Source organism: Chlorocebus sabaeus, chromosome 14 (assembly GCF_047675955.1).
Source record: "Chlorocebus sabaeus isolate Y175 chromosome 14, mChlSab1.0.hap1, whole genome shotgun sequence".
NCBI lineage: Eukaryota > Metazoa > Chordata > Mammalia > Primates > Cercopithecidae > Chlorocebus > Chlorocebus sabaeus.
In genome coordinates, this window is record NC_132917.1 from 36,615,682 (window position 1) to 36,639,785 (window position 24,104).

General features: G+C 37.7%; 1 protein-coding gene across 1 annotated transcript in view; it reads right to left on the minus strand.

Moving 5' to 3' along the window:
• STRN (striatin) overlaps positions 1 to 24,104 on the minus strand; it is a 133,788-nt gene that overhangs the window by 90,173 nt on the left and 19,511 nt on the right. The window contains exon 2 of the mRNA XM_007970954.3: positions 4,545 to 4,648. Within this exon, the coding sequence (XP_007969145.1) occupies positions 4,545 to 4,648 (104 nt within the window). The remainder of the gene's footprint in view (positions 1 to 4,544; positions 4,649 to 24,104) is intronic.

Consider the following 24,104-nt stretch of genomic DNA (forward strand, 5'->3'; position numbering starts at 1 on the left):
CAGTGAGCCGAGATTGTTCCATTGCACTCCAGCCTGGGCAACAAGAGCAAAACTCTGTCTCAAAAAAAAAAAAAAAAAAAAAAAAAGACACAAAACCAGCAACTGTTTTCCAGGAGCATCCCATTTAGTTAAGGAAGAAAAGAAAAAAATCCTCCCTACATTCAGCCAGTTTCTTATCTCAACTGTCCTTCAGAGTCAAATTTCTTAAAAAAATAAGCAACTCTGCCAGGCACAGTGGCTCACGCCTGTAATCCCAGCACTCTGGGAGGCTGAGGTGGGCGGATCACAAGGTCAAGGAATCGAGACCACCCTGGCCAACATGGTGAAACCCCACCTCTATTAAAAATAAAATAATCAGCCCAGCGTGGTGGCACACGCCTGTAGTCCCAGCTGCTCAGGAGGCTGAGGCAGGAGAATGGCTTGAACCCGGGAGGCGGAGGTTGCAGTGAGCTGAGATCACGCCACTGCACTCCAGCCTGGTGACGGAGCAAGACTCCATCTCAAAAAAAATAAATAAATAAATAAGCAACTCTATCTCTCCCCACTTCGTCCTTCTCAGCCCTCGATCCTCTGTGATCTGGCTCATGTTCCTGCTGCCTTACTAAGGATGCTTTAGTAAGGGTACCAATAAGCTTCCAACAGGCAACTCCAAATGACTATTTTCAGTATATAACTTACTTGGGGTCTACTTAGCATCTTCAGTTATTGAACTCCCTCCTTTAACTCACTTCCAAAATACTACTCTCTCCTCCTTCCTTCTCTATTTCTTTGTTGGCTCTTCTTCCTCTGTCTTCTCCTCAAGTATTTCTACTTCCTGTCACTCCTTCTAGTTCTCTCTTCTGTTTCCACAATACTTGTTCTACCAACTACTCCTTTCACTTCACTCACAGTAATACTGATGATTCCCAAGTATATATCTATCATCATGAGTCCCTCTCACATATCTGATCTTTAATTCTTTTTTTTAACTCATTTGATACCTTCTAAAAGTCTCTCATAATTCAGATAGTCCTTCAAGTCAGAAACCTGGGAGTCGTTCTCAAATTATCTTTCTCACTCACCCACTGTCCCATCTCCAAATTTTTATATAATCTTCAGATTTCATGGATTCTACTTTAACAATTTTTTATAGTTGATGTGTCTCCATTTCAGCAGCTACTATGTTATCATTTCTCATCTTAAACTATTACAATCTTTCTGCCTGTGTTTACAGATCTTTCCAGTCCACCCCCCACAATGAGGTCAGGAGATCTTTCTAAAAACGTATTTCATACTCTATCTTGCTTAAAACTTTCAAGTGCTTAACAACTAAATGCAGTATATATTTCCAGATTGGATCCTGAACCAGGGAAAAAAAATGCTACAAAGATCATTATTAGGACATCTGAATATAGACTATATCAGATAATAAAATATCAATGTTACATTTCTTTAATTTGGTAATGTACTATAATTATATAAGGAAATGTCCTTGCTCTTAGGAAATATACACGGAGGTAGTTAGGGACAAACTAGCAAATGATTTAGGGGAAAAAATGATACCTACAGAGATAGCAAACACAATAAAGCAAACACAGCAAAACTTTTCAATTGGTGAATCTGGGTTAAGGGTATACAAGATTCTTGCAACTCCTCTGTTAGTTTGAGATCATGTTAGATAAAATTTTTTTGGCTGGGCATGGTGACTCATGCCTATAATCACGGCACTTTGAGAGGCTATAGCAGGAGGACTGCTCGAGCCCAGGAGTTCCAGACCAGCCCTGGCAACAGGGCAAGACCCTGTTTCTCTAAAAACTAAAAACTTTATCTGTGTGGACTGGAGTATATCTGTATTCCCAAACACTCGGGAGGCTGAAGTGGGAGGATCACTTGTGCCCAGAAGGTTGACACTGCAGTGAGCCATGACTGTGCCACTGCACTCCAGTCTGGTCGACAGAGCAAGACCCTGTCTCAAAAAAAAAAAAAAAAAAAAAAAAATTTAAACTTCCCATATTCCCTGTTACATGTAAGATAAAAGTTTGAACTCCTTGGTTAGGCTCTCTGTGATCTAACTCTTGCCCCCTCTACCATTATCGGTCATCAATTGAGAGGAGGACCACAACCAACATCCTACTCTCCACACACGAAGATTACAAATTTCTCAACACACCAAACTGCTTTGTTCCATGTCAAACATGTTTTCTCTATGTCCTGCAACTTGTCTAACAAGCACCTTCTTATTTCATGCTATCCAAGCCTCACCTCCTCTTACTCTGCCCTCCTTTCTTTCACGTTCCAGACGAAAATAACCACTCTGGGCCGCGGTGGCTCATGCCACCCAGCACTTTCGGAGGCCGAGGCAGGCGGATCACGAAGTCAAGAGATCGAGACCATCCTGGCCAATATGGTGAAACCCCGTCTCTATTGAAAATACAAAAATTAGCTGGGTGTGGTGGTGAGCGCCTGTAATCCCAGCTACTTGGGAGGCTGAGGCAGGAGAATTGCTTGAACCCAGGAGGTGGAGGTTGCAGTGGGCTGAGATGGTGCCGCTGCACTCCAGCCTGGCAACAGAGCAAAAATCCGTCTCAAAAAACAAAAATATCTCAAATACTCAGCCGGGTACATTGGCTCAAGCCTGTAATCCCAGCACTTTGGGAGGCCGAGGCGGTGGATTACCTGAGGTCAGGAGTTCAAGACCAGTCTGACCAATATGGTGAAACCCTGCCTCTACTAAAAATGCAAAAAAATTAGCCAGGCATGGTAGCATGCGCTTATAGTCCCAGCAACTCGAGAGGTTGAGACAGGAGAATTGCTTGACCCCGGGAGGCAGAGGCTGCAGTGAGCTGAGATCATACCACTGCACTCCAGGCTAGTCAACAAAGCAGGACTCTGCGAAAAAAAAAAACAAAAAACAAAAAAAAAAAATCTTACTACTCCCAAATTACGTACTTTTAAAAATGTTTTTATTCTTTCCATGTCCCTAATACAGCTTTTCACCAACTTTCCTGAAGTATGAAAAGAAACACATATTTTTCACGAAGAGGTCAACCTATTTTCAATCTCTTATGCCATTTAAAGATTCTACATGATGATGAACACAAGTTCTAATAAAATTTTATCTGTTTCTCATTATTCATAAATATCATCTATTTATCCAATTGTATCTAAATGCTATTTTATTGCAAATATCCCATTCACCAACTTGAAAAAGAGAAAAACAAAACAAGCATAATTAAAAACGAAGCAAAAAAGTAGCAAAAGAGATAATTCCAATATTACCTATACATACTCAGTTACCTAAAAAAAATGAACCGGCTCAGATTGTTGACAAAAAAATCCAAGGCCCATTCATTAAAGCAAATAAATAACTCATATAACTTCCAAAACTCTTACTCATGACCTATTTTCCTTTACTTGTGACCCAAATTTAGTTACTTGAGTATCTTAGACACTAGCAAAATAGAAAGGTAAGATAAGCTTCTGGAGAGATTGTAACGGCAGACAGCAAAGGAACAAAACACACACAAAAAAGTCTATAGGCTGGGCACGGTGGCTCACGCCTGTAATCCCAGCACTTTGGGAGGCTGAGATGGGTGGATCACGAGGTCAGGAGATCGAGACCATCCTGGCTAACATGGTGAAACCCCGTCTCTACTAAAAATACAAAAAATTAGCTGGGTGTGGTGGCGGGCACCTGTAGTCCCAGCTACTTGGAAGGCTGAGGCAGGAGAATGGTGTGAAGTCGGGAGGTGGAGCTTGCAGTGAGCCAAGATCACACCACTGCACTCCAGCCTGGGCAACAGAGCGAGACTCCATCTCAAAAAAAAAAAAAAAAGTCTATATAGAATCTTAACATAGTCTGCTGGAATAATTTTTTTCTAAAGAAAATACATCAAATTGAGTAATATTAAATGACAGGAAAAAGAGTAAATATTATAGAAATTTTGTTTAAAAATTAAAAACGATTTCAACTTTAAAATGAATGGATATTGACAGTTCAGGGAGCACATCTGTTTCTTCAAAACAGGCAGAGTAGGAAAAACATGTTGCTAATTTTAAAAACATATAAATCAGTTTTTTGATCATTATTAAACTATTCATAAAATTAACATATTACAACCATTCATACAAATGTTTACTACAGATACTCCTGAATCCAAGCAGTATTAACATTTAAATTTATTTTAGGAATGATGAAAAAATTATTCCAACATTTAAGAGACCACCATTTTTGCCGGGTCCAGTGGCTCACACTTGTAATCCCAGCACTTTAGGAGACCCGAGGTGGGCAGATCACCTGAGGTCAGGAGTTCAAGACCAGCCTGACCAACATGGAGAAATCTCATCTCTACTAAATATACAAAATTAGCTCAGTGTGGTGGCGTATGCCTGTAATCCCAGCTACTGGGGAGGCTGAGGCAGGAGAACTGCTTGAAACCAGGAGGCGGAGGTTGCGGAGAGCCGAGATCGCACCATTGCACTCCAGCCTGCGCAACAAGAGCGAAACTCCATCTCAAAAACAAACCAAAAAAAAAAGAACACCACTTTTCATTTTACTGAATTACCTTTCCTGTTTAAGAGCATATTCCAACATTTTGATCCTCCTCACAAGATCCTTCTTCAAATTTTCTTGGCCCTTCCTTTCTCCCTGTAGGAAGGCAATCTGGGCCTGAGTAGGGGAAAGACAGACAAAATTCAGTTTAGACCAAAAAAAAAAAAATTATTTTAACTCAGTAAAGAACCTTTGGAAGTTAGAACAATTAGATGCAAAAATATTTCCTTTACCTATTTCTCACAAAGTATGTATAAATATAAAAATGCACTGACTGCAAGGGGGAAAAAGGATTTAAGTTAAATAGGGCTGTGGGGACATCCAAATGCATTTTACTTCAGGCTAGGGATTTTACAACACATAGTCCATATCATTAAAGAGTCTACAATCTAAAACAACTAATACTGCTGGGCGCGGTGGCTCACACCTGTAATCCTAGCACTTTGGGAGGCTGAGGCAGGCGGATCACTTGAGGTCAAGAGTTCAAGACCAGCCTGGCCAACATGGTGAAATTCCGTCTCTACTAAAAATACAAAAATTAGCCAGGCCTGGTGGCACCTGTAATCCCAGCTACTTGGGAGGCTGAGGCAGGAGAACTGCTTGAACCCGGGAGGCGGGGGTTGCAGTGAGCCAAGATCATGTCACTGCACTCTATTCTGGGTAACAGAGTGAGACTCCATCTCAAAAAATAAAATAAAACAACTAATATTAATGCAAACAAATGCAAGGTGTACAGTACAGCTGGCTAATGTGTTTGTCTTTTTGCCATCAACAGGATTTCTTTTTTATAAAGCAAAAAGGGTTAAAGTAAAACTAGTTCTTATAATCCCCTTGCACAAGCTTCATCATATATTTAAATTTTATGACAGATTCCTTAAATGACTTTATTTTGGACCTCCCCAACAAACAATAAATTGCTCCCTTTTCTCAATCCCCACCCTTTTCCTCACTCACCTTGGAATGTAATCCAAAGAAAAAAGAAAGTGAAAGTTGGGAAAAGGAAAATCAGAGACAACGACCTTCTGCCCCCACCCCAAGGAATTACTAAAACCCTGTATTTGAACATGAAACAAACTGTAAACAACTTTTAAAGTCAGTAAAACAGAGGGGCTAAGAAAGAGTAGCTCTCCAGAATATTAAAAGAACATTTACAATTGAAATACTATCTTTCCAATAAGAAACTGAAACTATGCCACAAACACTAATTTGTTAAAGTGACTCATAATACCTCTTAAAAGTCATAAGGGCCTCAAAACTAGCTATATATTTCACTATTCTCACATGTACCACCACCCTCTGTCTATTATACTGACCCACTAAGACAGATAACAATGTTATTTATGTATCTACAGTGCTTTCCATTAAGTAAGCAAGAACTTTACATTTAAGGATGACCTTGCCACATCGGTAAGGAATTGTAAGGATTGTCCAACTCAGGTTTAGCAAGTGAGCCATTAAACTTAAATCTCATTCAAACTTAGTTTACATTTATCTTACTGAAATAAAAGTGGTCTGAAAACAATTCAATTGTTTTCAGAGGAGAAGCATCAAATATCCACAATACTCTTCTGAAATTACACATTCTGCAATGGGATAATTATGCTACCTAACCAGAACTGTAATGATACATGCATTTAAAACTGATAAAAATGAAAGTCTTGTCAAAAGGAAATGACAGCCCAACTTGTCAGGCCAAACATGCTTTGGCATAGAACTTTATATGCTCTTTAAAATGACTTTAATAAAAGTAATAAGCTAATCAATGCAATCAAACATTGAAAGTAATAACAATATCAATTATCAATTTTGTCCTCTCGATACTCCTTGGCTAGTTTAGTATTTCTGTATCCTCAGTGGTCCTGGATGATTCTGAAACTTCAGCCTATAATACTCTAAAGTCTTTACTGTACTCCTTGGCTAGTTGTCTTTCTGCTACCCTCATTGGTCCTGCATGATTCTGAAACTTCAGCCTATAATACTCTAAAGTCTTTACTGTATATGTTCAACTTCGAGCATAAGAGAAATTACAATTAAAAGTATAATCAGAGGCTGGGCACAGTGGCTCAGCCCTGTAATCACAGCACTTTGGGAGGCCGAGGCAGGAGGATAACTTGAGCTCAGGAGTTTGAGCCTAGCCTGTGCAAAATAGCAAGACCACGTCCCTACAAATAATTTAAAAAATCAGCCAGGCACGGTGGCATGTGTCTTTGGTCCCAGCTACTTGGGAGGCTGAGGCAGGAGGATCACCTGAGCCCAGGAGGCCAAGGCTGCAGTGAGCAATCTTGAGGGTGCAGTGATCACACCACCACCCTCCAACATGGGTGACAGAGTGAGACCTTGTCTCAAAATAAAAAAAAAGTGGGGGGGACAGAGTAATCAGGGCCAGGCATGGTAGCTAATGCCTGTAATCCCAGAACTTTGGGAGACTGAGGTGAGAGGACTGCTTGAGGCTAGGAGTTTGAGACCATCCTGGCCAACATACCAAGACATCTCATAAAAAAATTAAAAATATAAAAAATAAACTACAATCAGATTTCTCCTTTTCCATCAAACGGATAAAGTTCAGTAATTTAATAATGTGGTAGAAAACAGACATTTATATACTAGCTGTGATGGTATAAACCAGTTCCACTTTATAGAGACAACTGGCAATATCTGTCAAGTTTGTAAATGCATATACCCTTTAACTCAGCAATTTTAGAATGTTATCCTTCAAATATATATTTGCACATATGTGAAATTACATAATACATGACTGACAAAACACATACAAGAATATGTATACAACCCAAATGACCATCTAAAGGGGACCAGTTAAATAAATTATTAGGACCTGAACTAAGACCTTTGAGAAAAGAGTAAGAGAGTATGAGAATAATGTCAATCTTTTCCCTTTTTTTCTCTACGAAACTTATAAACAAAAAGTCTTAAAACACATTCCTACATAAAAAAACGAACTCCTTCTGTAAAACAACCTCAGTCGAAAACACAGTAATTGGTATAAATTCTTACCCTTTAACAATAAAGATTAAACTCCAACTAAAACTTCTCCAGATACGGCAGTATATTGCTCTTTGAATTGAGTTCATTGAAAAGGAAGGGTGAGGGTGAGAGACATAAAAGACAAAAACAGTGAAAGGAAGGAAAAAAGGTTAAAAAAAAAAAAAAAAAAAAGAGGAAAATAAGTCGGACACAGTGGCTCACGCCTGTAATCCCAGAACTTTGGGAGGCTGAGGCAGGGGGATCACCTGAGGTCAGGAGTTCAAGACCAGCCTGGTCAACATGGTGAAACCCTGTCTCCACTAAACATACAAAAATTAGCCAGGCATGGTGGTAGGCACCTGTATTCCCAGCTACTTGGAAGGCTGAGACAGAAGAATCGCTCAAACCCAGGAGGCAGAGGTTGCAGTGAGCAGAGATCGCACCACTGTACTCCAGCCTGGGTGACACGGTGAGACTCCATCTTAAAAAAAAAAAAAGTGTTATGAATCAAATATATTTTGAAAATTACAAATCATCATACTGCCATTTATCTGTACAACTAAACCTAATGATAACAGCATATATTTCTGGAGAAGAAAACTTTGGAATTATCTTCAAGGAAAATGAATGTTGAACTTCCATGATACTTTATACATGTTTTTCACAGTATAGAAAATCAGATATTCACTTCCTAACCATTATAAACAAAAAAGATACAAATAATAGTAGGTAGATATTTTACTATTTAAGTCTGCATGACAAAAAGAAAATTTATTTTTATATTATTTTCAATTCTAATTTGTCAAAAGGATATATGTAAATAGGAATATAAATCTTCTATATCTAACCAGGTTTATCTGCATATATAATATATAATAAACAATTAAAATATTTAAAATGTACCACTTAATTTATTAAAGCCCCTCCCCCCTTTTTTTGTTTTGAGACAGAGTCTCTGTTGCCCAGGCTGGAGTACAGTGGCGTGATCTTGGCTCACTGCAACTTCAGCCTTCCGGGGTCGAAGTAATTCTCCTGCCTTAGCCTCCTGAGTAGCTGGGATTACAGGCATGCACCACCATGCCCAGCTAATTTTTGTATTTTTAGTAGAGACAGGGTTTTACCATGTTGGTCAGGCTGTTCTCAAACTCCTGACCTCGTGATCCACTCACCTGGGCCTCCCAAAGTGCTGGGATTATAGGCGCAAGTCACCATGCCCAGTCTTATTGAAGCCATTTTAAACTAAATTTAAAAGGGGTAGGATTCAAAATTGAAATCACTGAGAAGTATATTCAAAATGAAAAATACACAAAATTCTTGGGTTGGACACTTTTCAGTAGCTTTTCAGTTACTTGTTACTTGCTATGGAACATAAAGAGCATTCACTTTTACAAAAATCTAAAATAAAATATTATAAAACTTGATTAAGGTTCTCATCTTTCGATCTGAACACAAACTTTAAAGTAAAAGAGGAAATATATAAGTAAAAGTCAATTATATGGTTACAGTGTACAATGAAGTTTCAATAATCTGCTTCATGTCTTAATGCCTTTTATAAACTATAACTATTCCCTCTGAAAAGCTCTGGATTATATTATGCTCTTAAATCTAGGCTGCTAGTTTTCTCTGGCACATAATCACTGCCTCTAGTCCTCTCCTCTCTCTTAAAGACAGTGTCATTATCAGGCTGGGCATGGTGGCTCACGGCTGTAATCCCAGCACTTTGGGAGACCAAGGCAGGTGGATCACCTGAGGTCAGGAGTTTGAGACCAGCCTGACCAGTATGATGAAACCCCATCTCTACTAAAAATACAAAAATTAGCCAGGCTTGGTGGCGTGCGCCTGTAGTCCCAGCTACTCAGGAGGCCATGACAGAAGAATCGCTTGAACCTGGGAGGTGGAAGTTGCAGTGAGCCAAGATCACGCCACTGCACTCCAGACTGGGTGACAGAGAGAGACTCCATCTCGGAAAAAAAAAAAAAAGTGTCCTTATCATTTGGTGACATCAAGTTTTACCATCAGAATCACCCAGATGACTTGTTAAAACATAATTTTTTTAGGTTCTACCCTCAGAGTTGCTCATTCAGTAGGTCTGGAGTGGGGCCCAAGAATTTCCGTTTCTAGTAAGTACCCAGGTGATAATGCTGCTGATCTGATCTGGGACCACACTTGGAGAACCACGGACTTAAACCATTTGTAACACAGTTAGAAGGCCAAAAACAAAAAACAAAGCAAAACAAAACAAAACACAAAGCAGGAAACAGTCTGTTGAGGAGCAAGGAACACAACAGTCCCAGAAGTCAGGCGTGGTGGCTCACGCCTATAATCCTAGCACTTCGAGAGACCGAGGCGGGCGGATCTCTTGAGATCAGGAATTCGAAACCAGCCTGGCCAACATGGTAAAACCCCCGTCTCTACTAAAAATATTAAAAAATTAGCCAGGTGTGGTGGCAAGTGTCTGTAATCCCAGCTACTCGGGAGGCTGAGGCAGGAGAACTGCTTGAACCTGAGAGGCAGAGGTTGTGATGAGCTGAGATCATGCCACTGCACTCCAGCCTGAGCGACAGAGCAAAACTCTGTCTCGAAAAAAAAAAAAAAAAAAAGAAGCAAAGAACAGTCCCAGAACCCTACCTCTTTTTTTCCCCAAAGTGTTGGGATTACAGGTGTCAGCTACCACGTCCAGCCCCAGAGCCCTACCTTTTTACTTCACAGAAGTATAGAGCCTTACACAGGCCTTCAAATTAACAGACGAGTACATACTAGCTTTTTGATTCTCTTCCAAAATCCTTATTTATGACTATACTTTTAGCAGTCTCCTGATAAAATAAAATCTACCAATATATTTCAGTTCAATCACGTTTGGGAAATACCTACTTTCCATCAAGGTCTAAACTGTTGTAAAGGAGAATATAGGAAAAACAAATAAAACCAAGTTTACCCACAATGCGCTTCCAATCCAGTTAGGGTACAAGACCAGTACACATATGTTCACAAAAACAGCTAAGAAAAGATAGTGCAGTATTAATAAATGAGGATTCAAGTAATACAGTCAAATATTCGTATTTGTTCATTTAACAATATTAACTAAACACCTACTTTGTGCCAGGCACAGTTATTGGCACTGGGACTAAAGTAGTGACAAAACAAAACAGAGTTAACAATCCAGTGGTTGAAACATATGCTGCCCAAGATGTATGTGTACCAGCAGCATATGTTTTCTTTACTTAGAACTAGAAACACAGTTGCAGGCAAAAGCAGTCAATATAAAAATAAACACAAAAAGTAACTGGATGCCTATTTAACTCTGGAGTCAAGTAGAGAACTGATGTTCAACTTAAAAATTGCTTGCTTGCTGATTCATGTATTTGTTTGTTTATTTGAGACAGGGTCTCACTCTGTTGCCCAGGCTGGAGTGCAATCATAGCTCACCACAGGCTCAAAATCCTGAACTCAAGCAATTCTCCCGCCTCAGCCTCCCAAGTAGCTGGGACTATAGGCGCACATCACCATATGCAGCTAATTTTAATTTTTTTGGTAGAGACAGGGTCTTCCTATGTTGCCAGGCTGTTGCCTAGCCTCAAGCAATCCTCTCACCTTGGCCTCCCAAAGTGCTGGAACTACATGCAAGAGTCACTGCACCAGGCCTAAAAACTGTATTCTAATCTGGTATTTATGCTACAGCTAGTTTTACCTTTTTTGTGTGTGTGTGAGACAGAGTCTCGCTCTGTCATCCAGGCTGGAGAACAGTGGCGCAATCTCAGCTCACTGCAACCTCTGCCTCCCGGGTTCAAGCAATTCTACTATGTCAGCCTCCAAAGTAGCTGGGATTAGAGGCACCTGCCACTGTGTCTGGCTAATTTTTGTATTTTTAGTAGAGACAGGGTTTCACCATGCTGGCCAGGCTGGTCTCGAACTCCTGACCTCAGGTGATCCGCCCGCCTCAGCCTCCCAAAGTGCTGGGATTACAGGCGTGAGCCACTACACCTGGCCAAGTTTTACATTTTAACAAACTAGTGAGTCTCCTGAAATTTTCCTAATAAATAAAATACTGTACCATTTTATTTATCTCGTTACATTTCAAAAAAAGATAAGATGTGAACTGATGGATTATATTGAAAATAAAGATACACTTCATTTTATGTTTTTTAGAGATGAGGGTCTCTCTCTGCTGCCAGGTTAGAAGTGCAGTGGCATGATTGTAGTTCACTATAGCCTTGAACTCCTGGGCTCAAGTGATCCTTCTAGATAACATTTTACCTCTGAAATGCTATAGGAGATAGTGGTATGTTCTTTCAAAAGCAATCTCTCCATCCCTAAATGTAAGACTACAAATATAGATTTTCGTGTACAGAAAACCCTCAATTGCCCAAATTCTCATTCGAATCAGTCAGTTAAATTCCCTCAGCACATCTTCCTATCTTTCAACTCTTTATAAATGTTCCTTACGTTTGCTCAAAGAGCTAGAAATTCCATTTTTTTAAAATTTACACACACACACACACACACACACAAACACACACACACGCAGTTAGCCCTTCATATCCATGTGTTCTACATCTGCAGATTCAATCAACCATCTATCAAAAACATTCAATAAACAATACAATAAATAGAAAATTTTAAAAATATATAGTATAACAGCATTTACATTAGGTATTATAAATAATCTAGAGATGATTTAAAGTACATGGGAGGGTGTGCATAGTTTATATGCATATACTACGCCACCTTATATAAGAAAATTGGAACTTGAGTATCCACAGTTTTTTGTATTGGGTGGGGGAGTTTCTGGAACCAATCCCCTACAGACATCGAAGGATAACTGCATATGTACATATACACGTATGTAGAAGAAAAGAGAGAATAAGATATCAATCAAGGGAGGAATTCTGCATATTTACAGTACGAGACAGTATGACATTCATAGATTTAACATTCATGCTTAACACTGTTTTAAGAGCTACCCAGAAGATACTTTGTTAAGGCAATGGAGAAGCTAGAGGCCCAATCTAGAGGTTAAAAGCATGAGTCTAGCCTAACACCAAGCATTTGTCTTTGGAAGTTTTTTTGAGACAGGGTTGGAGAGCAATGGCACAATCACAGCTCACTGTAGTCTTGACCTCCGGGGCTCAGGCGATTCTCCTGCTTCAGCCTCTTGAGGAGCAGGGCCCACCGGTGTGCGCCGCCATGCCCAGCCAAGCATTTGTATTAAAGTTAAAAGGCAATGACTCTAAACAGTTTAAGAAAAAAAACTAGGCCGGGCACGGTGGCTCTCAACCTTGTAATTTCAGCACTTTGGGAGGCTGAGGCAGGAGGATCATGAAGTCAGGAGACCGAGACCATCCTAGCTAACACAGTGAAACCCCGTCTCTACTAAAAAAACAAAAAAAATAGCTGGGTGTGGTGGTGGGCACCTATAGTCCCAGCTACTTGGGAGGTTGAGGCAAGAGAATGGTGAGAACCTGGGAGGCAGAGCTTGCAGTGAGCAGAGATCACACCACTGCATTCCAGCCTAGGCGACAGAGCAAAACTCCATCTCAAAAAAGAAAAAAAACTAAATCTATTGATGTAAAATGCCCTCTGCCCCCACAAAGAAAGAAAAATGTAAGGACTAAGAAAATAGCAGCTCTTCACGAGAAAAAGAACAGAAATGTTCTATACCCCACCACCAAAAATCACTGAACTAATTTAGCAAATGCTCCAACCTGAGCAAAAAGGATTCAAGTGAAATAAAACTTTCATTAAAGTTGGAAAGGATTTTAATTTACTTGTAGAATATGCGTACATGTAAGTACATGTACATACTCTCAATGGAAATATAATTCAGATAAAGAATTCCACAAAAAGATATCTTAATCTTAAAATCTGAGGATTTACAGAGCTCTCAGAACGTATTACTTGCAAATGATAAGTCTTCTATAATGTATGATTTTGTTTATGGTTAGCTCCAAAGGAGTTTTAAACATGTTTTAAACCAACATGATTATCCGTTGGTAGGTGTATGATCTCTAAAGAAGTATTCTTCAACAGGGAACACTTCTAATATTTAAAACATTCAGTCTTTATGTATAAATTATGAATCCATAAATCTTAAGGAACTACATAAAGCCCAAACTCTTCCCAATGGAATGAGGCTATCAACAATCTGTTCCCTCTATCCAGCTTTGTCTTCCACATCCCTACTCACACACATCCTATGCTCCAATCAAAGTAGACAATTAGGCTGGGTCCGGTGGCTCACGCCTGTCATCCCAGCACTTTGAGAAGCCTAGATGGATGGATCATTTGAGCTCAGGAGTTTGAGTCCAGCCATGGGCAACATGGTGAAACCCTGTCTCTACTAAAAAATACAAAAATTAGCCAGGTATGGTGGCTCAAGACTGTAACCCCAGCTACTTGGGAGGCTGAGGCACAAGAATCACTTGAACTTGGGAGGCAGAGGCTGCAGTGAACTGAGACTACACCACTGCACTCTGGCCTGGGCAACAGAGCGGAGGATGGTGGGCAAAGGGAGGAACGAAACTCATAATTTTATATTTTTAAAAAAGTAAGTAGACAATTAGTCTTCAGCTACTACCCGAACTTTCCCAGCTCCGTGCCTTGGCTTATGCTCTTCTCTCTCCTACCTCTCCAAATGTCCTTTAATTTTCGGATTCTACCAATGTCCAAGTCTGAGCCTACATACACTACAGTAATCCCTTCTCTGAATTCCAAGAGCATTTCTTATTTTGTTTAAAAACAAAACAAAAAAACCTCTGTATGTACGTATTATTTTAACACTTTATGGGACTTATATTAATGTTCAGCAAAAAGGCAAGAAAGTAAGCACTTTGGTATACTTAATATGTATCACGAACTCTACTAAACACCTTCTATAATTAATCTCATTTAATTAGGACTATTACATAATCATTGTCTTGTTCTCTTTTAATTTTCAAAATGTTCATAATTTATCTCATCCCAAACCAGGCAGAAGCCTTCATTCATGCATTCAACATAAAATAACTAAGTGCCTACTAAGTGCTTCCCACTTGTATTGAGGACACACAAAAAGGGGATTTTTGCATTCTACTAGATTATAAATCTGCTGAGGATAACAGCTAAATAAAAATATACTCAACTATTCCATCCCAAAGTACCTAGCAATACTGTGGTTATTCAATGTTGATTTAAAAGATAAAAGTTCAATCGCAGTAAATGGAAAAAAACAGATAAGAACATACAAAGTAGAAATATAAACAATAATTACCATAAACTGGAAAGTTTGTTTTTCCTTAAGCTTTGAAAATTTTAATTATCAGTTCTTTTGCCCATACAAAGGTGGCTATGAAATGTGAATTAGAGCTCCTATTAATAAAATAAAATAAATAAAAAATGTTGGTATTAACATGTAAATAATAAATTTATAAATATTATAAATGTTAAGTATTTAGACAAAAGCAAAGTGACAAATGCAGGTAGGAAATACCATGAAAACAATTTCTCTAAAAAAAACTTATGATGCCTAATCCCTAGAATAAAGACATTTAAGCCTTTCTTGCTTCATATTTAGACAAAAATCTTCCTGCTTCCTTATGTTCCTATTTCTTCTCTGAAAAGAGTGTAAGTAACCAGTTGTCCAAGACACCGCTCTCGAACAGTAATAGTGTGCTGTCTTTAGTATATGAAGATGTAATTACTGTAGTAACCTAAGCTTTTGGATTGGATTCTGTTTTGGTTTTATTTTCTTCTACCACTACAATAAATGACACATAATCTTTCACTCTAACGATAAATGGTGCATAATTTTAAGACAATTATGTGGGATTAAGAGAGAAATTCATGCTCATGCAACACAATTTATATTCTGTGAAGTATTAACAATGACCAAGTAAATGAACACGTAATCTGATTTAACACCATCTTATTAATTGATATTACAAACACAGACCACAATTTTGTAATATATTGAACAGGACTTAGAAAACTACACATATGTAAGTGATTAATAATCTTTCAATACGATGATGAAGCCAACAGAAAACTACAAAAACTGTATTTGAGAAAGATGGAAAGTGGTAATAGAAGAATATATATGTTCTCCAACTTCTAAATTGAGAAAATCTTATGAGTCAGCAAGTTAACGTTTAATTTGATTATTTTTGATGTTACCAGCCCCAGAAATAGCATTCTGAAACAGATCATAGGCTTTCTTCTTCCTGTATGTTGATACATCAACTATCACAAACCACCTTTCATTTTGTTGCTAAATTTTCAGAATAAAGTGTGTGTGTGTGCGTTAAAATTATCCTTCCAAAATAATCTATGCTCTTCCGTATTCAGGTTTAAAATATGGTTCATGATGGCAGAATTGTCCAGGTCAATATAGTAAAATACTCTGACCAAGACAGTAGGACCTAGACACAAGCTGGGGAAGAGAAAAATAAGCTCAGTTAAAAAGAAAAAGAGGGCCGAGAACGGTGGCTCACGCCTGCAATCCCAGCACTTTGGTAGGCCAAGATGGGCAGATCACCTGAGGTCGGGAGTTCGAGACCAGCCTGACCAACATGGAGAAACCCCGTCTCTACTAAAAAATACAAAATTAGCTGGGCGTGGTGGCGCATGCCTGTAATGCCAGCTATTCGGGAGGCTGAGGCAGGAGAATCACATGAACCTGGGAAGCGGAGGTTGCAGTGAGCCAAGATCATGCCACTGTACCCCAGCCTGGGCAACAAGAGCGAGACGGACGGACGGACGGCAGGAAGGAAGGAAGGGAAAAAGAGGTCAGGCATAATGGCTCAAGCCTGTAATCTTATCACTTTGGGAGGTCAAGGCAGGAAGATGGCTTGAATCCAGGAGTTCAAGACTAGCCTGGGCAACACACTGGGACTCCACGTCTATAAAAAACTAAGTAAGTTAGTGGAGCATGGTGGTGCACACCTGTAGTCCCAGCTACTTGACAGGGAGGCTGAAGTGGGAGGATCACTTGAGCCAGAGAGGTTGAGGCTACAGTGAGTCATGTTTGTACAACTGCACTTCAACCTGGGCTACAGAGCGAAACCTTGCCTTAAAAAAGAAAGAAAAGAAAAAGAAAAGAAGAGAAGGAAGGAAGAAAGAAAAGGAAAAGAAACTTGCTGCATAGACATGACCATATTCATTTTAAAGCAAGTTAATAAATATGTATCCTGAAAAGGTAGTTTAGAAAAGAAACTTACAGGCTATGAGAGTGGTTATAAAACATTCTCTTAACAGTTAGCAGGAGGAAGAAAAAGTATATTCTTTAAAATGATTTCATTACTAGTAAATAGTTCTATAAGAAAAAGTAGAATGAAAAAGGCAAAGAAATATGAAACTAAGTCAATGAAAAACAAATAGGCTATGATCACACGTCTAAAGGCCATGAACACGGCAATGAGTATCTTAAAGAATCTAAAAAGTGTATTTTGAATTTTAAAGTATTTTAAGAGATTAATTTTATAAAAACAGTGTTATGCAGAAGGAACATATTTAGTATAATCAAAAGTTTAAGAAATTGGCTGGGCATGGTAGCTCACACTAGTAATATCAGCATTCTGGGAGGCCGAGGCGGGCGGATCACCTGAGGTCAGGAGTTCAAGACCAGCCTGGTTGACATGGCGAAACACCACCTCTACTAAAAGCACAAAAATTAGCCAAGTGTGGTGATGCACACCTGTAATCCCAGCTACTTGGTAGGCTGAGGCACGAGAATTGCTTGAATCTGGGAGGCAGAGGTTGCAGTGAGCCAAGATCATGTCACTGCATTCCAGCCTGGGCAATAGAGCAAGACTCTGTCTCAATTAAAAAAAAAAAAAAAAAAAAAAAGAGTTTAAGAAATTAAGGAAAACTGAGTGTAAGGAACCCTTTTCAAGAGTAGTACTAGTACAGCTCAAATCTGGTTTGAATTCCAGCTTTGTCACTTACTGGGTAATTAAGTAGCAGGTTTAAGCCCATCTGGTGTTTGCTATTTGCATGTATTTTCATAAATAAAAGTGGTCTGTAATGTTTTTACGGTGTTGTCAAACTTCAAAGTTATTAAAACTATTAATATCCTGTTTAATGTTTAAGAATAAATAATTATTTGATATCTTTTAACTATTGTCCTATCACTGACTTTTAGGACTCCTACTGACAATTTTATGACTGTTCATGTAATCATCCTTTATCTCTTACTTAGCAAGTTCTCTATTAGACATAATATATGTCTGCTGAATGAAATTTAATTACAGATATCTTTGAACATTTATTAAATTACATTTGTACTTGCAAGAAACATTTAAACAATGCTTTATTTTTCTAAAATAAAAGGAAACCAATAGCACAAACCTTCATTTTCTAAGTGTGTCAAGTTGTTTTGTTTTTTGTTTTGTTTTGTTTTGTTTTGAGACTGAGTCTTGCTCTGTCGTCAGGCTGGAGTGCAGTGGTGCGAGCTCAGCTCACTGCAACCTCCAGCTTGCTGGTTCAAGTGATTCTCCTGCCTCAGCCTCCCCAGTAGCTGGGATTACAGGCACATGCCCCTACACCCAGCTAATTTTGTTTTTGTATTTTTAGTAGAGACAAGGTTTCACCATGTTGGCCAGGATGCTCTCGATCTCCCGACCTCGTGATCCCCCCGCCTCAGCCTCTCAAAGTGCTGGGATTATAGGCATGAGCCACCGCGTCTGGCCTGTTTTTTGTTTTAATCAAAGTACTGCATAGGGGACACTGTACTGACATTCTTTTTCCGAAGCCACTCAGGGATCTCCTGTTGCTTTTACAGACCAATTACCTAATATATCATACACCACACCTTATCTCAGATACATTAATTAGAAGTGATGATAACATCTAGCTTTCCCACTGTGGCTCACAAAGCACTTTTATATACCTATCTTATTCGCATTATGTATCTTAATTCTTCACAGCAGTAACATGAGGTAGGAATCAAAAATAGATTCAAAAAAGGCATTCAGCAAAATTCAGCATCTATTGTTTCTTATTTTTTTTTTTTTTTTTTTTGGCAGTGACAGGGCCTCAGTATGCTGCCCAGACTGGTCTCAAACTCCTGAGTTCAAGCAATCCTCCCACCTCAGTCTCCCAAAGTGCTAGGATTACAGGCATGAGCCACCATGCCCAGCCAGCCAGCATCTAGTCTTTTTTAAGGTCATTTTGCCACTTAATAGTGGAAACAGTTTCTGACACAAAATCACTATTCTGTAAGCATTTGCTGAACAGAAGTAAATAAAATAGGTTTCAAAAAATGATTCAAAATAGTGTAACAACTAAAAGTATATTAAATCAGAAGTAATATAATACTAGTGAAAGATCATGATACAGTATTTATTAGGACAAAAAGGAATATTCTAACCAATATACTGTAATAAAATCCATTTATGCATTTACTGAGTACCTACTATGTACCAAAACTTTGTTTAAGCATTTGGGTCATATTTCCACCATAGACATAGTCCAATTTTTCATTGAACTTATAATCTACATAAAACACTGATAGGTTAATTTTTAAAGTACTTCTTGCATTCTTGTAAAAATAGTATAACCCTTTCTGATTACTGAAGAAATGAAGATTATAATCAGAGTTAAGATATATGTAGTAAACATATTCAAATGAGGCATTTTATATAAGATGTACTTCAAAGGAAAATAGAAAAATATAAGAGAAATAATTTTAAAAAGGTTACCTTCTTAAAAGGTGAATACCAGTCAATACTAATAAACAAAATAACCAGATTCTACTCAGAAACAAATGGCAGGAGACTGATGAAGAACCATGAGAACATACAGAGATGAATCATCACACGGAAAACTGCAGAGTCTAATTAGTAATAAAAACTATAAATTATCACAGTTGAAAATATTAATAGTTGGTGAAGCTGAGTAAAGTTTACTGTATTCCTCTTGAAACTTTTCTGTAAATTTGAAAACGTTTTTGTCTTAAAAAAAGTAAATTAGGCTGGGCACAATGGCCCACGCCTGTAATCCCAGAACTTTGGGAGGCCAAGGCAGGTGGATTGCTGGAGATCAAGAGTTTGAGGCCTGCCTGGAACAACATGGCCAAACCTCTTCTCCACAAAAAATACAAAAATTAGCTGAACATGGTAGCACATGCCTGTAGTACCAGCTACTTAGGGAGGCTGAGGTGGGAGGATGGCCTGAGCCCAGGGAGGCTGAGGCTGCAGTGAGCAGTTGATCCTGCCACTGCACTCCAACCTGAGCAACAGAGGTGAGACTCTGTCTCAAAACAAAACAAAACAAAACAAAACAAAACAAAGAAAGTAAATTAAAAAGATAAAACCCAATGTTCACAGGCAGATGAATTACAGATATTAGATGAATTACATATAAAGATTTATATATTGTTGGTGGCAATGCAAATTAGTTCAATCTCTTCTGCAAAAGGGGACTACAAAGCTATGTGCAGACTCTATTATTTGGTCATTTTGCCTTGGAAAATACAACCCAAGAACACCAGCAGCCTCTTTCTCCACATCCCTCTCCACCCCATAAAAAAGTAATGCTCAAAGCTGTTAAATGGCATGCTCTATTTTAGCTTCTATTTTTATCATCTGAATTATTTCCCTTGAATTTGCCTTTCAATGTATCTCTCAACATGAACAGAACCATGGTGCAAAATTTTATAACTTATTTTCTTATGTAAACTTTTTTTTTTTTTTTTTTTGAGATGGAGTCTCATTCTTGTCACCCAGTGAGCCAAGATCACGCCACTGCACTCTAGCGTGGGCAACAAGAGCGAAACGCTGTCTCAAAAAAACAAACAAAAAACTCATATTTAAAACAAATATATAACACTAACAGACAGTTGAAAATATAGATGCTAGAGTTAAATTTTTATTAAGTTGTTTTTGTCTTAATACACAAAAGCAATGCAGATATAATGAAAAAAGGTTATAAAGAAGGAAAGACTGATATCTAAGATCACACATTGTTGATTTAACCATCAAGGTGGACACTCCTTACAGGCAGGAGGAAATATATGGCTGCAGTTCCAAGAGTTTTCAGGATATTTGGTAATCTCATATAAACAATTAAAAGTTTTTGTGCATACAAACAAAATAATGTGTAAGATAATAAGACAAAGAAAATATTTTAAAGATTAAATCCATTACATAAGCCAATATCTGTTATTTTAAGTAATGTTCCTAGTAAAAACACAAATCCCAATGACTTCATTTAACTTACAAGTATAGACTTATCTTTAATAAAATTATCATTGTTTTCTGTTAAAACTGTAACACTAACCTGAAAAATTGCCAAAAATAAATTGTAAAACAAAAAAAGAAAACTGTTCCCACTTGTAAATATACATAGCAGAGGACTTCAATAAATGGACAGGAAAACACTCCATGTTCCTTAGATGGAATACAAAGGATAGAAACAAGCAGTTCAGAGAGGAAACCCAAAAGGCTAACACACTATGGAAGAGATGTTTAAATTCAGTCATAATCAGAGAAATGCAAATTAATATAAGTAGGAGATACAACTTTAAACGTATCAGACTAGCAAGAAGTAGAATGCTAGATAATGCCAAGTGTTAGCAGCAATATGGGATCACATACTGAAATGGGAACATAGACCAGAGCAGTCATTCTGGAAAGCAATGTGCCATACTTAGTCAAATCAAGTGTATACACAGCCAACAAACCAGCAATTCCAATATTTAGTAATATGTCAAAGAAAATCTCAAATGGTTAAAAGTAATGGATTTAATATATATGAAACATCACAGCTGGATCTTTTAAAAAAGAGAGAAAAATGGTACAATTTGATTTTTATAAGTAAAAAACGTGCAGAAAAACAATAATATTTCATAAAGATAATTTTTTTAAAAAAAGGGAAATAAATATGAGAGGAATGGAGATAAAAATGGATAAGTAAATTAAACAGAAGGACCATGTCCAGACCAAACAATGTCTAACTAGGAGAACTTAATTCTGTGTACCTGAGTTCAAAATAACATTATCAAAAATACATAATGACTTTATATTTAAGAATGCAGAGACCAGGCATGGTGGCTCACGCCTGTAATCCCAGCACTTTGGGAGGCCAAGGCAGGTGGATCATGAGGTCAGGAGTTTAAGATCAGCCTGGCTAACATAATGAAACTCCATCTCTACTAAAAATACAAAAAATTAGCTGGGTGTGGTGGCATGCGCCTGTAATCCCAGCTACTCAGGAGGCTGAGGCAGGAGAATTGCTTGAGGCAAGGGAATTACTTGAATCGGGGAGGCAGAGGTTGCAGTGAGCCAAGATCGCACCACCACACTCCAGCCCGGGTGACAGTGCAAGACTCTGTCTCAAAAAAAAAAAAAAAAAAAAGAATGCAGAAGTAAAAATCCTAAATAAAATATTAACAAAGCAAATACAGCAGTATATCAAAAGAAAAATACTGCAGAACCAACTTTATTTCATTAGTTGGTTAAATGAGAAAAAACACACATTATCTTAGATGCGAAAAACCAATTCACAAAATTCAACAACTATTAGTGTTAACATCTCTCAGAAAACTAGAAACATTTTTAACATGCCACATAGTAATTCCTGGAAAACAATAAATACTACACTTTTACACACTTTTCATGTACCTTTAAAATAAACTTTTTTTTTTTTTTAAGGAAAAACCCTGTAGCATGACCATCATGATACAAAGCTCTAGAGTTAATAGCCAGTACTATTAAAAGAGAGGTATAAATACCAGAAAATACTAGAAAAAGAGAGGTATAAATACCGGAAATATTTCCAGTTGATTTTTTTCTACCTAAAACATCCAAACATGAGAAAGAAAAAAAAAGAGAGGAAGAATGAAGTATTTCTGCAAGGTGACCAAACGACTTTGCACACAGAAGCAGAGCTTTCTCATGTGTTGGAAATAACCAGTTAGAGACAAAATGGAAAAAAGATCCCACTCACACTAGTAATAAAACTTATAAATTCTTTACTTTATTCCTAGGTATTTAAGTATAGGATGTCTCTACTTAAGGAATTAAGAAAAATCCTGTTTGAGAAGACTTGAAATGTAACATCCCAATTATTACCAAGGTAAACGCAAGTTCAGTAAAGATCCCACGTGTGTGTGTGTATACACAAAATCTGATATACACTAAATTGTTAATAGAATTTATCTCTAAACAGTAGGTTTGTAAAAAGGAATGGAGAGAGGCTGGGGTACTTTCCACTTTATATGTTTCTGTGCATCCTGTGTTTTTGTATATACATGTATTCTTATTTTCAATAAATCACTTCTTCTAATGTAAAATTTAGACAGCTTCTAAAAATCTAAATTTAACTCAATTCCAAATAAGAACTAAAACTGTTTCTTTTTTGTAAAAAAGTTGATAGTTTCTAGTCAATCATCCATGTTCCAAATCTTTCCCTAATTTACATTATACCAAACTTACAAAAACTTTTTTTTTTTTTGAGATGGATTCTAGCTCTGTCACCCAGGCTAGAGTGCAGTGGCACAATTTTGGCTCACTGCAACCTCCACCTCCCAGGTTCAAGCGATTCTCCTGCCTCAGCCTCCAGAGTAGCTCGGACTACAGGTGCATGCCACCACATCCGGCCAATTTTTTTGTATTTTTAGTAGAGATGGGGTTTCACCATGTTAGCCAGGAAGGTCTCCATCTCCCGAATTCGTGATCCACCCGCCTGGGCCTCCCAAAGTGCTCAGATTACAGGCGTGAGTCACCACGCCCGGCCACAAAAACATTTTTTAAAAAGTCAATATAAATAAATTCCTTAACTAGGAAGGATAAGTTTTAGTAAAACAAACCTTTACTAATAACTACCTGAATTTCAACTATCAATATTCACTTCCTGCTAAAAATACACAAAATTAAATTGAAATGTCAAAGTTTTTATTCAGTCTGAAAACAAAAGACACCACAAAGTAAATACTATAAAATGCTAGATATATGTAAAAATATTCAAAATAAATTAAATCATTTAACCACTAAGTATATTAAATCTCAAGAACCTACAAATTCCTACCTTTATTACCAAAAAAACCCAGTGAATATAACCTAATTTTTCTTGATAACTTGGAAACATACATATTATTTTTATATATTTTATAAATATATATATAATCACTGAACTGTGTTCTACAAAATTCAATGTAGAACTATGTTCTACAAAAATTCAATGTCCTTTGACAGAGAAAGTACTGAGTGGCAGTTGGGAAATTCCTACTCCTGGTTCTCTCACAAATATATGCAACCCTATTAAAGTTACTTAACTTTTCTGAGTAACCTCAGTTCCCTCAACTACAAATTAAAGAGTTTAACATTCTGTGATGATACGGAACTAAAGATGACATGTGGAAAACTGAGGTAAGTACTGATCCCAATATAATAAGTATTTTTTTAAATTTCTATTTATTTATTTGCATTGTGCTTATTTGTCTCCTTTTCATGGGACACGAAGGGTATGCAGTTAAAGTAACATCTTCCAAGGCAGCATTACTTTGGCTAATTTTTAAAAAATTAATTATTAAATCAAAAACAAAATAACCATCTTCCAAAACATTTCCCCTCGTCCTGTAGAAAGATCATCCTCTCCTCTACAGTTACCAGTGTACTCT